The 15,915-nt window shown below is 39.5% G+C and overlaps 1 protein-coding gene across 2 annotated transcripts in view; it reads right to left on the minus strand.

The window, feature by feature from the left end:
- Positions 1 to 760: 760 nt before the first annotated feature.
- LOC130928067 (zinc finger protein OZF-like) overlaps positions 761 to 15,915 on the minus strand; it is a 29,876-nt gene continuing 14,721 nt past the window's right edge. For both annotated transcript variants that reach the window (XM_057854286.1, XM_057854285.1), the window contains exon 3: positions 761 to 2,030. In XM_057854286.1, the coding sequence (XP_057710269.1) occupies positions 763 to 2,030 (1,268 nt within the window). In that variant the 3' untranslated portion in view covers positions 761 to 762. The remainder of the gene's footprint in view (positions 2,031 to 15,915) is intronic.

Below are 15,915 nucleotides of genomic sequence, written 5' to 3' on the forward strand. Positions count from 1 at the left end.
GAAATCGGACCAGGACGGGTCCCAGTCACTGGTTCGGTCCCAGCTTCGGCTAGAATACGGTGAGCCCTCTCAATTTTAACGCGGCCGGCTTTCGTCTCCATTCCGAGCACTTCGGGTATCCAGCTCTCAAAACATTTTGTAGAGTTGTTCCCCTCCGTGTCTTCTGGTAGTCCAATAATGCGGACATTTTCCCTCCTGCCTCTATTTTTTAGGTCGTCGATATGCTTGGCCATGCTTTTTATCTGCTTCTCAAGCTCTTGCACCCGGGTATTCACGTCCTTGCAGGTATGTTCGGCCGCAGCAATCCTGTTTTCGGCCTCGGCGGTACGCTCCTCAATGTTTTTTAATTGCTCAGCGTGCACCAGTACCATTTGAGATAGAGGCCCAAGCTTTTCATCAATTACCTTAGTGATGTGCGCCGTTATTTCCTGAATAATTTGACGAAACGAGGCATCGAGGAAAACCCCCGCATCCGGTTGAACCTGTTGTTGCGCTTCCTCTAGCATGCTAGCAGAAGCGCCTGGCTCGCTCGTCTTGGCTGGGTTACGATCCTCTCTTGGCAGTATCTTGTCCCGGGATCTCAAAAAGTATTCATCAATATTCATGATGAAACGTGCAACTTTAAAATTGTTGCAAATATTAAGTTGGGTGGAGTTTTGTATGAAAAATCAATGCGGTGGTGCGGAGCTCAGAAAGACTCAACCATCTCTTACCCCGCCATCTTGGATCCTCTTGTGTGGTGTTTAAAGTGATGCCTCTGAGCTAATCTTTGATCACAAATTGAGCAGGAAAAAGGTTTTTCGCCAAGTGGGTTCTTTTGTGTATATTTAAGCCTGTCTTTCGAGTGAATCCTTGACCACAAACTGAGCAAGAAAAAGGTTTTTCGCCAGTGTGGGCACTTGTGTGTCGTTGTAAGTTGCTCTTTAGACTGAATCTTTGATCACAAACTGAGCAGGAAAAAGGTTTTTCGCCAGTGTGGGTTCTTGTGTGTTGTTTCAAGGTGCTCTTGGATCTGAATCTTTGACCACAAACTGAGCAGGAAAAAGGTTTTTCGCCAGTGTGGGTTCTTATGTGTTGCTTCAAGCCGCTCTTGGAACTGAATCTTTGACCACAAACTGAGCAGGAAAAAGGTTTTTCATCAGTGTGGGTCCTTGTGTGTTTTTTTAAGTTGCTCTTTTGACTGAATCTTTGATCACAAACTGAGCAGGAAAAAGGTTTTTCGCCAGTGTGGGCACTTGTGTGTCGTTTTAAGTTGCTCTCTAGACTGAATCTTTGATCACAAACTGAGCAGGTAAAAGGTTTTTCGCCAGTGTGGGTTCTTGTGTGTTGTTTCAAGCTGCTGTTATATCTGAATCTTTGATCACAAACTGAGCAGGAAAAAGGTTTTTTGCCAGTGTGGGTTCTTTTGTGTCTTTTTAAGGTTCTTTTATCAGCGAATCCTTGACCACAAACTGAGCAGGAAAAAGGGTTTTCGCCAGTGTGGGTTCTTTTGTGTCTTTTTAAGGTTCCTTTTTCAGCGAATCCTTGACCACAAACTGAGCAGGAAAAAGGCTTTTTACCAGTGTGGTTCCTCATATGCTTCCAACAAGAATACTTATTAGCAAAGGTTTTCCCACACTGAGAGCATTTGCAGAGTTTGTCATCACCGTTAGATGTCTGATGGCCATCATCATTGTAAGGTGAGTGTGACGTGGCGCCATTTCTGTCTGACGGAGCGATGAAAAGGTCTGCTTGCAATCCTTCTGTTGAATTGCTGCTGCTGCCGCTTGGAGGCTCCGCCCCTGTGCCGGCTTCACTCGGACCATCTTCACTCTTCAGGGGCTCACCAGTCAACTTGGTGATATGCTGCTCCTCTTCCTCCTCTTTCACGCAAGGCAGCTCCTCCTCCTCCTTTTTGATTGGAAGTTGCATCTGTTGACAGGGCTTGGGCTCCTCCTCTTTGATTTGGGGGAGCTCAACATCCTCTTTCACGCCAGGAGATTCTGGCTGCTGCCGCTCAGCACTAAGGTATTTTCGGTATTTTCTGAAACCTGCAAGACACAAGGAAACCATTGTAGGGCTGTCCCAAATGACTAATTTCCTCCCGATTAGTCGACTAATCTAATAATTTATTTATTTATTTATTTTTTACTACTTTAATAATGAAATTTTTGTTGAAGCTTATTAATTCACAAAAAATATTTTGGAACACCTACATTGCTTATTAACGTATAAATAAAAAACATAAATCAATATAATAAATAATAATAATCAGGGGTGCACATAAGTGGTCCGCATGCGCGCATGCTTACTGGACGTAGACAAACGCGTTGGCCCTCAACGGCTTCCATACGCTTTTGCGTACCAATCGCTGACCACTGTATTTGCGGCGGACACGAGAAAATAACTTCTCAAAATGTCGAAGAGGCAGGCCACACTGAGTAATTACTTCCGTGTTCCCCCACCCCCGTCAAAAGACAGACAGACGACAGAGACGTCACCGGAGCTACCGAAAAAAAAGGACTTTTGCTGAAAAGTGGCTACAGGAGGTACCATGGCTAGAAGCAAATGATGCTCGCACGGAAATGCGGTACAAAATGTGCCGTGAGAATCCCAATGTCGCCGATAAGAGCAGCGCATTTTATGTAGGGTCAAAGAATTTCAGCCAACCAAACTTTGAAAAGCACGAAAAAAAAAGCATGTGGCAATTAAGCAAACTATCTATGTCAGACATGACCCCACTCGCCCTATGGACAAGTCGCGGAATAAAGGTAATGAACAGCGACATGCACTGACAAATGTGTTTTTGCTCGCATTTTACAAAGCTAAACATGCACGTTCAATGAGGTCTAATGAGGAGGACATCCCACTTTTAAAAAGGCTTGGAGTTAATGTGGGAGCCGCATAATGCCCTTTATTTTGAATTGGTGCTTTTATGTTTATTTCTTCACATTTCACTTCAAAGTAAATCCAATTTTGTTGTGCCCGTTGATGTTAATCAAGCATTAATTGTTAATATAATTAATTAAAGTTAATTGGCTCTAAGTAAAGCTTGTCATAAATTTATCGCATCAGGCGGGTCGGCTCTCAAGCTCAATGAGGACCAAGTCACATCTCCAGGTCCTCCTCTGAGAACCTGGGCGAAAAAATTATGTGCACCCCTGATAATAATAATAAATCAATATTAAATCACAAACAATGAGGTCAAATGATGCTGGCATTAACTAGTGCAACAACAAAAAAATGTAAACGGAAACACTGAGACTTCCACCTCTTTAACAGGGGTGAAAACAATTCTTACTCTTTTTGTGGTATGTCATTGTCTATATTGTTCTAAATATTAAAATGAATTGCAATGTCCCGGACAACCATTTTCAGAATACTTTTTGTGAGTTCAGATGCTTTTTCTGGTGTGCATTCTACATTTTGGGGGGAGGGGAAAAACTGTTCAACTTGTGTTTGTTTTAACCTGAAAATAGATAAAGTAGAGGGCACACTGAAATATTACCACAACTCTTTTGAATGAGAGGCACACATTCTCACAGTAACAAAAATTAAATATATAGTATTAATTTTATAGTATACTACTATATGTATATACACAATGATACTTTATAATATAAAGTAACTAGAGCTGTCCCGACTAGTCGACATAGTCGACGTCATCGATGACGTAAATCCGTCGACGAGCACAGCATCCCGTCGACGGTTAATGAAGGGTTAAAAAAATATATGCGTGGAAAGTTAGAATGTCGGATGCTCTGTTTGCAAGCGGCACAAAGCCAAAAAAAGCGCACCAGAGTGTCCAAAACATTGACTTATTTCAAAGAAACACTCTTCTGTCCTGTCTCTTCAGTGCCAAGCTTGGCTGCACGTCGGCCGTGAATAAACACCTCAAGCGCCTTCACGCAGTTTGTTAATTTTTTTTTTTTCATTTTTTGTACACCAGAGGGTGCTTTCGCCTTACTAAATAATAATGTTTCATTGACAATGGGCCTATAAGTGCTATTAGTATTGTTCTTAATGCTAATTGAAAGGTTTATTTCATGATTTCATGTTATGGTTTATTTTATGATATAGAAAATTATATAAGGTTAAAAGGTCATAAATATATACAGTATATACAGTGATTGCACTCAAGGGAGAGATTGTCAATGATAAGGTAATAAGGTAAAGGCAATTCATATAGGCAATTCATTGATATATAAATAAGGTTTAAAAGGAAAAAGTTGAAAAGTTTTTGTTAATTTCTAATTGTGTTGCTTTATTTGTGTGCACCGTAGCTCTTACAGTGTGTTTACATCAAGGATGGAATAAAAGTTGTAAACCATCAGTTTAAGAGACCATCTTTTCAATCGGGATGCTACACTAGTTAATTCTATCAGCATTTGAACTCATTGTTTATTTGTGATTTATTATTGTTATTTACGTGTTTATTTGTACTTTAATAAATGATTTGAGTGTTCCAATGTTTTTTGTGAATTGATAGGCGTCAACAAAAATTTCATTGCTAAATTAGTAAAAAAAAAAAAAAAAAAAATTTAATTATTAGATTAGTCGACTAATCGTAAAAATAGTCGGCTGACCAATCGGGAGAAAATTAGTCGTTTGGGACAGCCCTAAAAGTAACTAACATTAGTGCAGTCATGGATTACATTAAGCAGGCCAGTGCGGTTTCCATATATTTTTTTATCATATTATGTATACACAGGTTGTATGTATATATTTTCCCCAAGTGGGAGCTTCCATGATCCTAATAAATGTAATAAAAAATTTTTTTAAATTATATAATTATATATACATTAATTATTTTATTAAATAAAAATGCGCGTTGATACGACGCACATAAAGGTAACTTACATTTTAAAAAATCTTTTGAAAGTTGTATGGACTTACAATCCGCTAGCTTGTTGTTTCTTGTTGTCTTGGAAAATTATACTTGGGTGACGGCGCTTCAAAGTGATCGTTCATAGCCGACGTGCTACCGTGGTATGAGAGCTCAGCTTAGCAAAGAGTACACACAGTGGCACCCTCCATATTTTCCTTGAAATTATTCCAGGCTCTGGCTATTCTGGTCCGCTTTTTTGGATTTATGCCACTTTCATGTGTCACCAATTCTGCCCTTTTGGGTAATTGGCGGTGTTTTGAACTCCTCGCCATAGTGAGAAGTGAACCAGCGATTCACTTGGCTCGTTGTCGTCGGTTCGGCCCATGTGCTCCTCAGGAAGGCGGCGGCGTGCATAAAAACACCGAGAGGCGTCGGATGGCTCTTTATGGATACTTTTATTGTCCAAAACAAAAGCACAGGGGCTGCAGCCACTGAACTCCGCGCTACCCGCGCACTTTCCAAACTCACCGATCTCACTTCCTCTCTTTCGCTTTCTCTCTCGCCCACTTTCTTCCTCTTTGCTCAATTTGACAATGCCGGTCACATTGAAATAACAGCGGCCCCCTTGGGGGTGTTAGTAACAACTGCTTGCATCGCGAGCGCCCGCCATTCTAAACTTTATCCGTATGTAATGTTTTTTTTAACCCGTCAATACCCGTCAACAGTATAGTCGTCGACAACGTCGACAACGTCGGGACAGCTCTAAACCATTGATATATTTTATGGACTACCACTGCGTCTTTCCTTTTTGCAAAACTTGGAGAAGACGAGTACAGTGGTCTCTTGCGGTTTCGTGGATTCAGTACATGATGCGGTTTTGAAAAGTATCCACAAAAAAATGGTGGGAAAAAATATGCGTTGTCATTTTGAGCCGCAAGAAACATTGTTTTGCGTGTAGATGCGTCCGAAAAATTCAGCGCCGAAAACTATCGGCCAAAAATAGCTAAAAATGCAATTTCGTTTGAAATGTTTTGAAGACCGAAATTTCACCATCGAATTGTGTGAAGAACTTTCGTCCTCTTGTGATGAGGTCATTAAAACACGGCTTATGGAAGCTTTGTACTCGTATTTACACATTTGTGTACGTATATAAAAAATTTGTTCTCATATTTACGCATTTGTGTTCGTATTTAGGCATTTGTATCTGTAACCACCAAATTCTGACGTTGGATTTATTTTTTTTTTTAACTAATCGATCCTTTAACATCGCATGCGCCAAAACAACAAAACTGGCTGATTGCAGTGAAGTGTGCGGAGCTAAGTTTTCAGTTGGAAGCAATAAATCACTGATAAAGTCAATAACGTGTTTGTCCAATATTTATTGGTTGAATAGAAGCATTTTATTATAATGTTTTCTATTGTCACTGCGTATGTCTGTGTACTTGTTAGAGCCATACAACGTGTTTAAAAATAAAAATACAACTAATATGTGCATTTTATGTAATTTAGACACTTTTAAAGTACAATAAGTCTCTTTATTTATTTAATTAATCATTTTTGATAACGTATATAAATATTAAATTAATAGATATTAAATAATATTAAAATAGTTAATTAAGTATTTTGTTGTGTCCACATATAGATTCACCCTATGTTAAAATGTTTCATCATATTTCGTTGTTTGTGGAAAATATACACACAAGTTTCAGCCTGAAAAAGACTGTTGTAATTACGGTTTTGAACCAGAAGGGGGCAGCCTTCGCTTCTTGGTGTGCATGGGCAATAAGAGTTCGCATTTCAGAGCAAATAAGAAATGACCCGCCTGTGCTGTCATGCGAGACGGACGTTGTTAAAAGTATTTTTTTCTTGTTTCAGGTGAGAGAGAGAGTATACAGTAATTTGACTGTGGCTTGCTTTATTTTAGGATGAATGTGAATGTGTACTGTGTGTTCATATAGTTCAGAAATATGTTAATCGTTATGTATGTTTATGTATGACTACAGATTGGATTAATGAATGAATTTATTGTCATTGTCATCATCATCAGAATCATTGACAGTTTCAGAGTGTGGGATATTTTGGCCAGGAAGGAGAAACATTGACACAGACTAGGGAATAATTTGCCCGAAAAAAAAAAAAAAAGACGATGACAGACAAGGGAAAACGGGAAAAAGCAAATGCTTATCGATACCCGTCCCCGTCAACAGCCCGGGACGCACAGTCTAGCATGTTTGTGTTACAGTCCAGTTACTCACATATCATTCAAAAAGTCATTGATTGCCATGGAATTTCGCATATTGTCAATTTGAGTGGGTTCATCAGATGTGTTCGTAATGGCGAGCGGACGATGAGTGAATGCTAGAAGTGTCTAAAATGCAGAAGTTAAATGTTTTATCACAAAAGCTTGCATTTATTCATTACTATAATTGTATAAGAATTCGCATTTTAGAGCGAATAAGATATGAGCCGTCTGTAGCAGCAATGCCAGACGGACGTTGTCTTTTTTCTTGTTTCAGCTGTGTAAGAAAAATGAAAATAAAATTAAAGGGCAACTGAAGAGCTTTTCGGATTTCGTTCTTGAGTGTTTTACTCTGTTGAATTGTATTAAATGCATCACTCGCAGTCTCAAAAAGTCACATAAAAAAAAAAATAATAATAATAATTGACCGCGTAGTTTTTGAGTTATGGCCATAGCAACACCATAGCAACGAGGGACGCGCCGCCCTGCCGACCGCTACCTGATGACGTAACTTCCAGGGAGCGTCGCCACCACTCTGAACACCGAAATATAGCACCACGCTATCCTCGGCATATATTGCAAACATTTTCTGGGTTTTACTCGCAAGATTCGTCATGCCATCTCGATGTGAAGCGATGAATTGCTCACAGGAAGACTCGAGACTCTATGAGTGGTCCTAAAAAAACTTCTCCTGCAAAGGTTTGGACCGTTTTTATGAGCATGCATACAGGTCCCCAATCGGCTCATTGTTTTCATTATTTCAGCGACGACAGCTTTGAAAACCTACAACAATGCAACCTTGTTTTTACTAAGACATAAGTAGAGACCGTTACTGGCTTTTCTTGATAAACGAGGGGGACTGCTACTGCCTGTTTGTTGAATTGCTACATTTTTTTGTTGTTGCTGTTGGCCTGTCATAAGTAGATAGGTTTGCTGACAGGTCGTCTACTCATGTGATTTTATTACTATATCAATAGGTATTATGTAAATTCAAATGTCCCCAGCACCAAATAGGCCCTTGGCTCGTTTTTTTTTTGGCCTGTCACAGGGTAAATATAAAGCCTATATATAAAACAATCCACCTGCCAGGCCCTAATGTACCAAATACATCTCAATAAAACAATTACTATTGTACTACAGCATCAACATCAAGGTCTGCCTATTTGAAGAGGGAACAGTAGCATCAAATAGTTGCTGCTTTGACTGGGGCATTATTATTTGATCACCAAGAAATTATTATTAAAAATATTAAATTAAAATTAGGATTCATCCAATATTTTCATACTGCTGTGATTTTTTTCCCCAGGAAGCCAAACATAAAAAATTAAGCGGTGGAAACCCTCAACACGATGAAAAAAGCGTTGCAAGTCAGTCGCCATCAGTTTCCCAAAATCAAGAGCGAGTGGGTCGAGTCATATGATGACCCAAGTGATGCGGTGTCCAGCGATGACGACTGAAGAGATCCTGTGAGGCCTGCCAGATGCTGAATTTTTTTCTTCCGTGCGTGACATCAGATGACGATGACAGGAGAAATAAATGTAGCAAGTTTTGATGAAATGAAATCATAAACTAGTCATATATACAGTACACATATTTAAAAGAAAAATCTAGTTACCTTCATATTTTAATAATAATGATTTATCTTTGTATAGAGAACACTTAATGCTACAGAAATGAGTAAATACATATTTCCCACTGCCATTATCATTTCTCAATGTTGCGCTAGTCCGTTGCTATCCTAACTTTGTGTTGCTTACTAAATTTATGTTCTTTGATGTGTGCCATTGTTTGCTTGGTATAACTTGTTAACTTTGTTGTGTCACAATCTGACAGCGAAAGCTGATGCTGATTCAACATAAATCTGGTATCACTTATTACTGTGGCCTATTGAATATTGTTTCTGAATGTAAAATAATTACAATATATTACATACCAATAGAATATATTAAACAGTCAACAAAATATGTCAATGTTGTTTATAATTTATGGTTTTATTTTTTTAATGTAATTCATGCCCCTGTTAGTGCTTCAGCCTCCTCAAGTTTGGCTCTCACGTCTGGGATCTCCTGACGACACAGGCATACTCTTGCAAGGGTAGTTACTTGAAGGTTTAAAGCAACACCTGGAAAATAAAATCGTTTTGTGATTTATTTTGAAAAATCAATAACATATATCATTTATTTAGCCACATTTGGGCTAGCTATACCATCTTTAGATCGGTAGCAGCTATCCCATAACCTAATATCCAGTTTTAGCTATGTGGAGAGCATGGAAAATATATACAACCATGTAATTGCATTCTCTCAAATAGAAAAGTCACGATGCAGGACTTACCACTCTCCCGTTCGAGATGTGTAGAGCTGTCAATTAGCGTCATGACGACATCTGCTGTGTCAAGTAAATCGTCGTCATCTGACGCCTCAGGTTTAAACATGTAGGGATTAATTGTAGATCATCTATCCTGGGAGCCTTTGCCATCGGTAACGTCACGAAAGACCGATCCTTTGGTGGAAGTATCACTGATATAGTTGTTGCTGCTATGCTAGCTGTGGATACGAGTCTTCTGTTGAGTCGGTGTATCTACGTCACACTTCCGGGTTTGGGAAGGGACATTTAACGGAGTGCAAAAAAAAAAAAAAAAAAAAAAACGCAAATTATCCTTGCAATTACGTGTTGATAATATTATGGTTGTTTTGACGAACTCGTCCAAAGTTTGTATTCGTAAAATTACACCAAAATCCGGAAAGCCCTTCAGTTGCCCTTTAAATGTGTAGCAACAGACTGAAGCATTTCATCTCTGTCTGCACCACGCTACAGATGCATAGCTACTATTTCAACCGACTGCCACACACATCATCAGACTTTTGCATTCTCCACTGCCCCACCTGTCCTGAATATCGCCTATCACTGGCTTGCCAAAGGAAAAAATGTGAGCGCCTCTTACTCATTGCTCTTTTTAACGCTTCCCCTGTGGCCCTTACGCCCGCCAGGTTTTCCCCGAGGTCCTAGCGCCCTTCCCATTGCATCAAGAACCTTTTTTTCTTTTTAAGACTTGGAAGATTTGTCTGCGAGCCAGATGCAGCTGTCAAAAGAGCCATAGGTTCCCGACCCCTGGTCTAGTTGGTTGTCTATTGGTTTAGTTGTTTTTGTCATCTTGTTTTTCACTTTCCTATCTCTTCATTGTGTGGACTTAAAGTCAAAGGACAGAAGTATCCCACCAAATAACACTGCTGGACGATGAGATCAGGGGTGGGATTAAATTAGTTTTTCTTCTTCCCACTCCCTGTGGAGCGCAAATAATTTTCCTGAGTCTTATGTACTCATATGTTTATTTGCATGCATTATGTAGCCTTTTATTCTTAGTTAAAGCAACCATACATTCACATTCTGGTTAGTTTTAACATATACCATTTCGTGTCATAAAAGTAAGCCCAGTTATCTTAGTCCTTTGAAGAACACAAAGGTGTAACATGATTCCCCCTTAGTCTACTCAAGTCTTTGATAATCAAATAAGGGGAAGTCATAGACGACCCCCAGAACTGTTGACCAATGGTCTGAATGAATAAAGTGAATGCCCACTAGGTTGTAAAATGTGAGGTATATACAGTGCCTTGCAAAAGTATTCGGCCCCCTTGAACCTTGCAACCTTTCGCCACATTTCAGGCTTCAAACATAAAGATATAAAATTTTAATTTTTTGTCAAGAATCAGCAACAAGTGGGACACAATCTTGAAGTGGAACAAAATTTATTGGATAATTTAAACTTTTTTAACAAATAAAAAAACTGAAAAGTGGGGCGTGCAATATTATTTGGCCCCCTTGCGTTAATACTTTGTAGCGCCACCTTTTGCTCCAATTACAGCTGCAAGTCGCTTGGGGTATGTTTCTATCAGTTTTGCACATCGAGAGACTGACATTCTTGCCCATTCTTCCTTGCAAAACAGCTCGAGCTCAGTGAGGTTGGATGGAGAGTGTTTGTGAACAGCAGTCTTCAGCTCTTTCCACAGATTCTCGATTGGATTCAGGTCTGGACTTTGACTTGGCCATTCTAACACCTGGATACGTTTATTTTTGAACCATTCCATTGTAGATTTGGTTTCATGTTTTGGATCATTGTCCTGTTGGAAGATAAATCTCCGTCCCAGTCTCAGGTCTTGTGCAGATACCAACAGGTTTTCTTCCAGAATGTTCCTGTATTTGGCTGCATCCATCTTCCCGTCAATTTTAACCATCTTCCCTGTCCCTGCTGAAGAAAAGCAGGCCCAAACCATGATGCTGCCACCACCATGTTTGACAGTGGGGATGGTGTGTTCAGGGTGATGAGCTGTGTTGCTTTTACGCCAAACATATCATTTTGCATTGTGGCCAAAAAGTTCAATTTTGGTTTCATCTGACCAGAGCACCTTCTTCCACATGTTTGGTGTGTCTCCCAGGTGGCTTGTGGCAAACTTTAAACGAGACTTTTTATGGATATCTTTGAGAAATGGCTTTCTTCTTGCCACTCTTCCATAAAGGCCAGATTTGTGCAGTGTACGACTGATTGTTGTCCTATGGACAGGCTCTCCCACCTCAGCTGTAGATCTCTGCAGTTCATCCAGAGTGATCATGGGCCTCTTGGCTGCATCTCTGATCAGTTTTCTCCTTGTTTGAGAAGAAAGTTTGGAAGGACGGCCGGGTCTTGGTAGATTTGCAGTGGTCTGATGCTCCTTCCATTTCAATATGATGGCTTGCACAGTGCTCCTAGAAGATGTTTAAAGCTTGGGAAATCTTTTTGTATCCAAATCCGGCTTTAAACTTCTCCACAACAGTATCTCGGACCTGCCTGGTGTGTTCCTTGGTTTTCATAATGCTCTCTGCACTTTAAACAGAACCCTGAGACTATCACAGAGCAGGTGCATTTATACGGAGACTTGATTACACACAGGTGGATTCTATTTATCATCATCGGTCATTTAGGACAACATTGGATCATTCAGAGATCCTCACTGAACTTCTGGAGTGAGTTTGCTGCACTGAAAGTAAAGGGGCCGAATAATATTGCACGCCCCACTTTTCAGTTTTTTATTTGTTAAAAAAATTTAAATTATCCAATAAATGTTGTTCCACTTCACGGTTGTGTCCCACTTGTTGTTGATTCTTGACAAAAAAATTAAATTTCATATCTTTATGTCTGAAGCCTGAAATGTGGTGAAAGGTTGCAAGATTCAAGGGGGCCGAATACTTTTGCAAGGCACTGTATAATGGGAGTCAGATTCTGAAATGTGTGTGCTTCATTCATTGAGACTTGTGTTTATTGTTTGACCGCACCCTTAGACTCTCAGTATTTCTGTGTCGACTCCAGTTTTTATGAAAGCCTCCAGAACAGAAAACAAATACGTGGCATTGTGAGTACGAGGTCGCGAGCCAACGCCAACATGAGTTATATTGTATTTCTGTCTCTTTTTGCATGCTTGAAATAAAAAGCTTCATCATCATCAACACGATATTTCGATTCTTGGTGAGAGCATATCGATAACCTTTTTGGCTACAAAGTATCACAATATATCGCCTTTTTGATATATTTTAACGAGAGGTGGGAATCTTTGGGCACCTCACGATTTGATTACGATTCAGAGGCTAAGATTAGATTATAAATCATATATTCATGCACAACAGCCCCGACCCCCAACGCAGTTATTAGCTTCTTTAAATGTTTTGTACATTAGTTACAAAAATAGTACAAAAATCCTCTCAGGCTTACATAAACTACTATTTCAATATCAAGTTAACAGTTCAAAACAGTAAATAAAATACTCCCCATAATAATCCCCATAATAGTCCCCATTCTGCATCAGGAGCTTTAAACTACATTCAATCAATTTAATGTTGTGAATTAACCGTTAAAGTTGTTAAAATTGCTCCCGTTTTTGCATTAGTTCCCTTCTGTCTATTTTCGACATGTCAAAGTTTTAAAACTGTTTCCTCATTTAAAGATATATTCTAGTCAAGATTTTGCCGATTTAGGAGTATTTTAGATAAAAGGTTAATTAGGTTCACTACAACAGAGCTGTACTGTCTATAGGGTTGGGAATCTCTAGCATGAAGCCGATTGGATATGTATCTAGATACACAGGTTACGATTCGATTCAAACACGATACATTTTTAAGGCCGACCGATTCGATTCGTTTCGATACAGTTTAAGAACGATACGGTTCGATACAGAGTGGAAACGATACGATTGTAAACATTTGTTGTGTTCGTACAGTATTTTAATCATAAAAAAAAGACCACATTTCTAATCGCAAAATTAAACAAATAAATTTCATACCAATGTTATGTTTTATTTTTTTATGTAAAAAAAATTAAGGCTTACTATATGACCGTCATTTTGTTGGATGGGATTGATAATAAAACTCCAGTGACAGACAACAATAAAGTGCAGTAATTCAATTACTGTATTTCCTGGTGTTTCGAACATGAGAGGTAAGTAATTTAAGTGCAAACTTTCAACGTAAACATCTTACAAACAAAAAATATTAATTATATGCAGCAGCTCTTGAAAAAAAAGAATTAAACCTGCAATGTTATCATAAATAAATAATAAATTATGCTTTACCACTGGTATAATTGGGGGGGAATAAAAACATGGCATTTTAGACAGATCAATAATCATTACTTTAACCTTATACACAGCAGTCTTTCACTTATGCCTGTGCTTCCCCATTTTTTTTATTCCTCATGACTGTCCATATCTTTTTTGAAGGGCAGATTTTTTCTTGAGGAAGATCAACTAATCCACGTTTCGTGGAAAGAAAAAATCTCCAGAGGGTCGTGCTGCCCTTTCCACCACTGTAGTAGGTTATTTTTCAGGGTTAGAAGCTCTGTACCGCTCCATGCTTCACACTAGCTCTGTCCCTGTGTCCCATAAGAACAGATCTGGCTGCCTTCCTCACTTCAAAGTCCGACTTTTGTTTTTCCGGGGTGCGTTGAAAATCAATCGCTGCACGTCGCTGGCGTCGGTGCTCAAACTGTCCATTGTTTTAGCATGTTGCTTCGTTGCCACTACTAGTTTCGTTTTCGTTTTGGGCTGTGAAGAAAACGCTACGCTGCGTGCGTTACAGTGGTTTTGTTAGCGCTCGCGTTATGACACGCCTGTGATGATCGGGTAATGACGGCGACTCGTAGCGGTTCTGCCGAAATGCATGGGATGTTGCGGCAACCACGACCGTGAGTTGTGCTTGTCCATATTATATCATGCGTGCAGTCTCAATCTAAGTGCGCTGTGTGGTCAATGACACAAGCGCAGCATGTGAAGTAAAAGACGCCGATTCTTGTGCTCGCGATAGCCGAATTCTATCTCTACTATCGGTTAATTGAATATTTAATGGCTAATTACTGTTGAATGGCAACTTTACTATCGATACAGCTGTATCTCTCACCTGTAAAACCGGATATCCGGTCATATCGGATTATCGTTCTCAAGCTTAACTGTCTAAGCCCTGTGCCCAGTCAAGTACTGGATGATAGTTAGGAGCTCGTGACGATGACGTGCGCCCAGTGCATTCTGAAGATGCGAAGCAAACACCAGCGAGTCCATTTCTCAGTTCAAATCAAATAATTTATTCTGGTGGCGTCTAATAACTTAACTCAAAAGCACTTTGTCCAAATAAAAGTAGCAAACCAAAAGACTCAAAACGTATCCACAAGTGAACAAACAAATGAGTATATTCCATTCCTGCACGCTGCACTAAGACACAGTCAAAAACTGTTTGCCCTCCTAACTGCCAACACCTGTGTTATGATTAGCTGTCATTTTAAGCCTACTGGAGCGCAGGCATGAAAATGGGTCAGGGGTTAAAAAGGTGAGAAAGGTGTGGAGGAAATATGTTCCGGCGTTCTGCCAAAATGTCCGCCGTCGGCAAAATGTCCTACATGTGGCGAATTTGACCATTTTAATTTTTCACATAAGGCTTAATATTCGAGTTAACGGGGGTTTAATTAGTTGAAGGAGTTGATTTCAACCACCAATGACTCGCGCTAGCTTAGCCACTCCGGAGCCCTGAAACTAACAAATAACTGTCAAACTGCACAGAATTTGTTCAAATCATTTCCAACGACTAATTAAACCCCGGCTAACTCAAAGATTAAGCCTAATGTAAAAAAGTCTGAACTTCCCCTTTAAAATAAAGACCATTGAATATGGCCCTTAAAATGTTGTCTATAAAAGTTTTAGAGCAACAAAACAAACAACACAAATGAATAAAATGAACAGGAATCCTTCAAAGTATTTCATAATGGGTCCAAATTATTTTTTGAACAGATCATGTGACTATAGAACCTTAGAGACAGCCGTTTGCATTGCTTAGCCAAAACTACAGCTGAGGAGGCAAGATGGATATTTAGAATTTCTTTAAACCCTTTCTTCTTTAAAAGCTTTCAAAACCCTCAACAACAACTGAGCTTGAACCGAGGATTGAGCACGAGCAGTATCAAAAAGTCCTGGCTGTCGTGTTACCTGTTGTGCTGTAATTCCAAGTGGTGCTTGAATTGGATGCTTATAGCGGTGGACAGTCTTTTTGAGCCAGCGCAAAGTTTGCAGCGCACGGAGATATTTTTGTTATCTTTACTGGACAAAAATGTGAAGTAATGGCTGTGTTTCCAGTGTGCAAATGCAGCCGTTTGTAGTATATCTCCTGCCTATTTCATTGCATCCTGGCGAGGTAGCAAGGCTATGTTGTTTTGGCCGCAAACTCCCAGCGCTCACGCATCATGGTAATACACGTGACCCTTTTTGTTCCATCCCCGATTAAAAAATGTGACATGTGATGTCACTCCCATGACTACAGTATTCTTCATACTACACACATTATGGGGCAATAACAAAATAGT

This window comes from Corythoichthys intestinalis, chromosome 13 (genome assembly GCF_030265065.1).
Source record: "Corythoichthys intestinalis isolate RoL2023-P3 chromosome 13, ASM3026506v1, whole genome shotgun sequence".
Taxonomy (NCBI): domain Eukaryota; kingdom Metazoa; phylum Chordata; class Actinopteri; order Syngnathiformes; family Syngnathidae; genus Corythoichthys; species Corythoichthys intestinalis.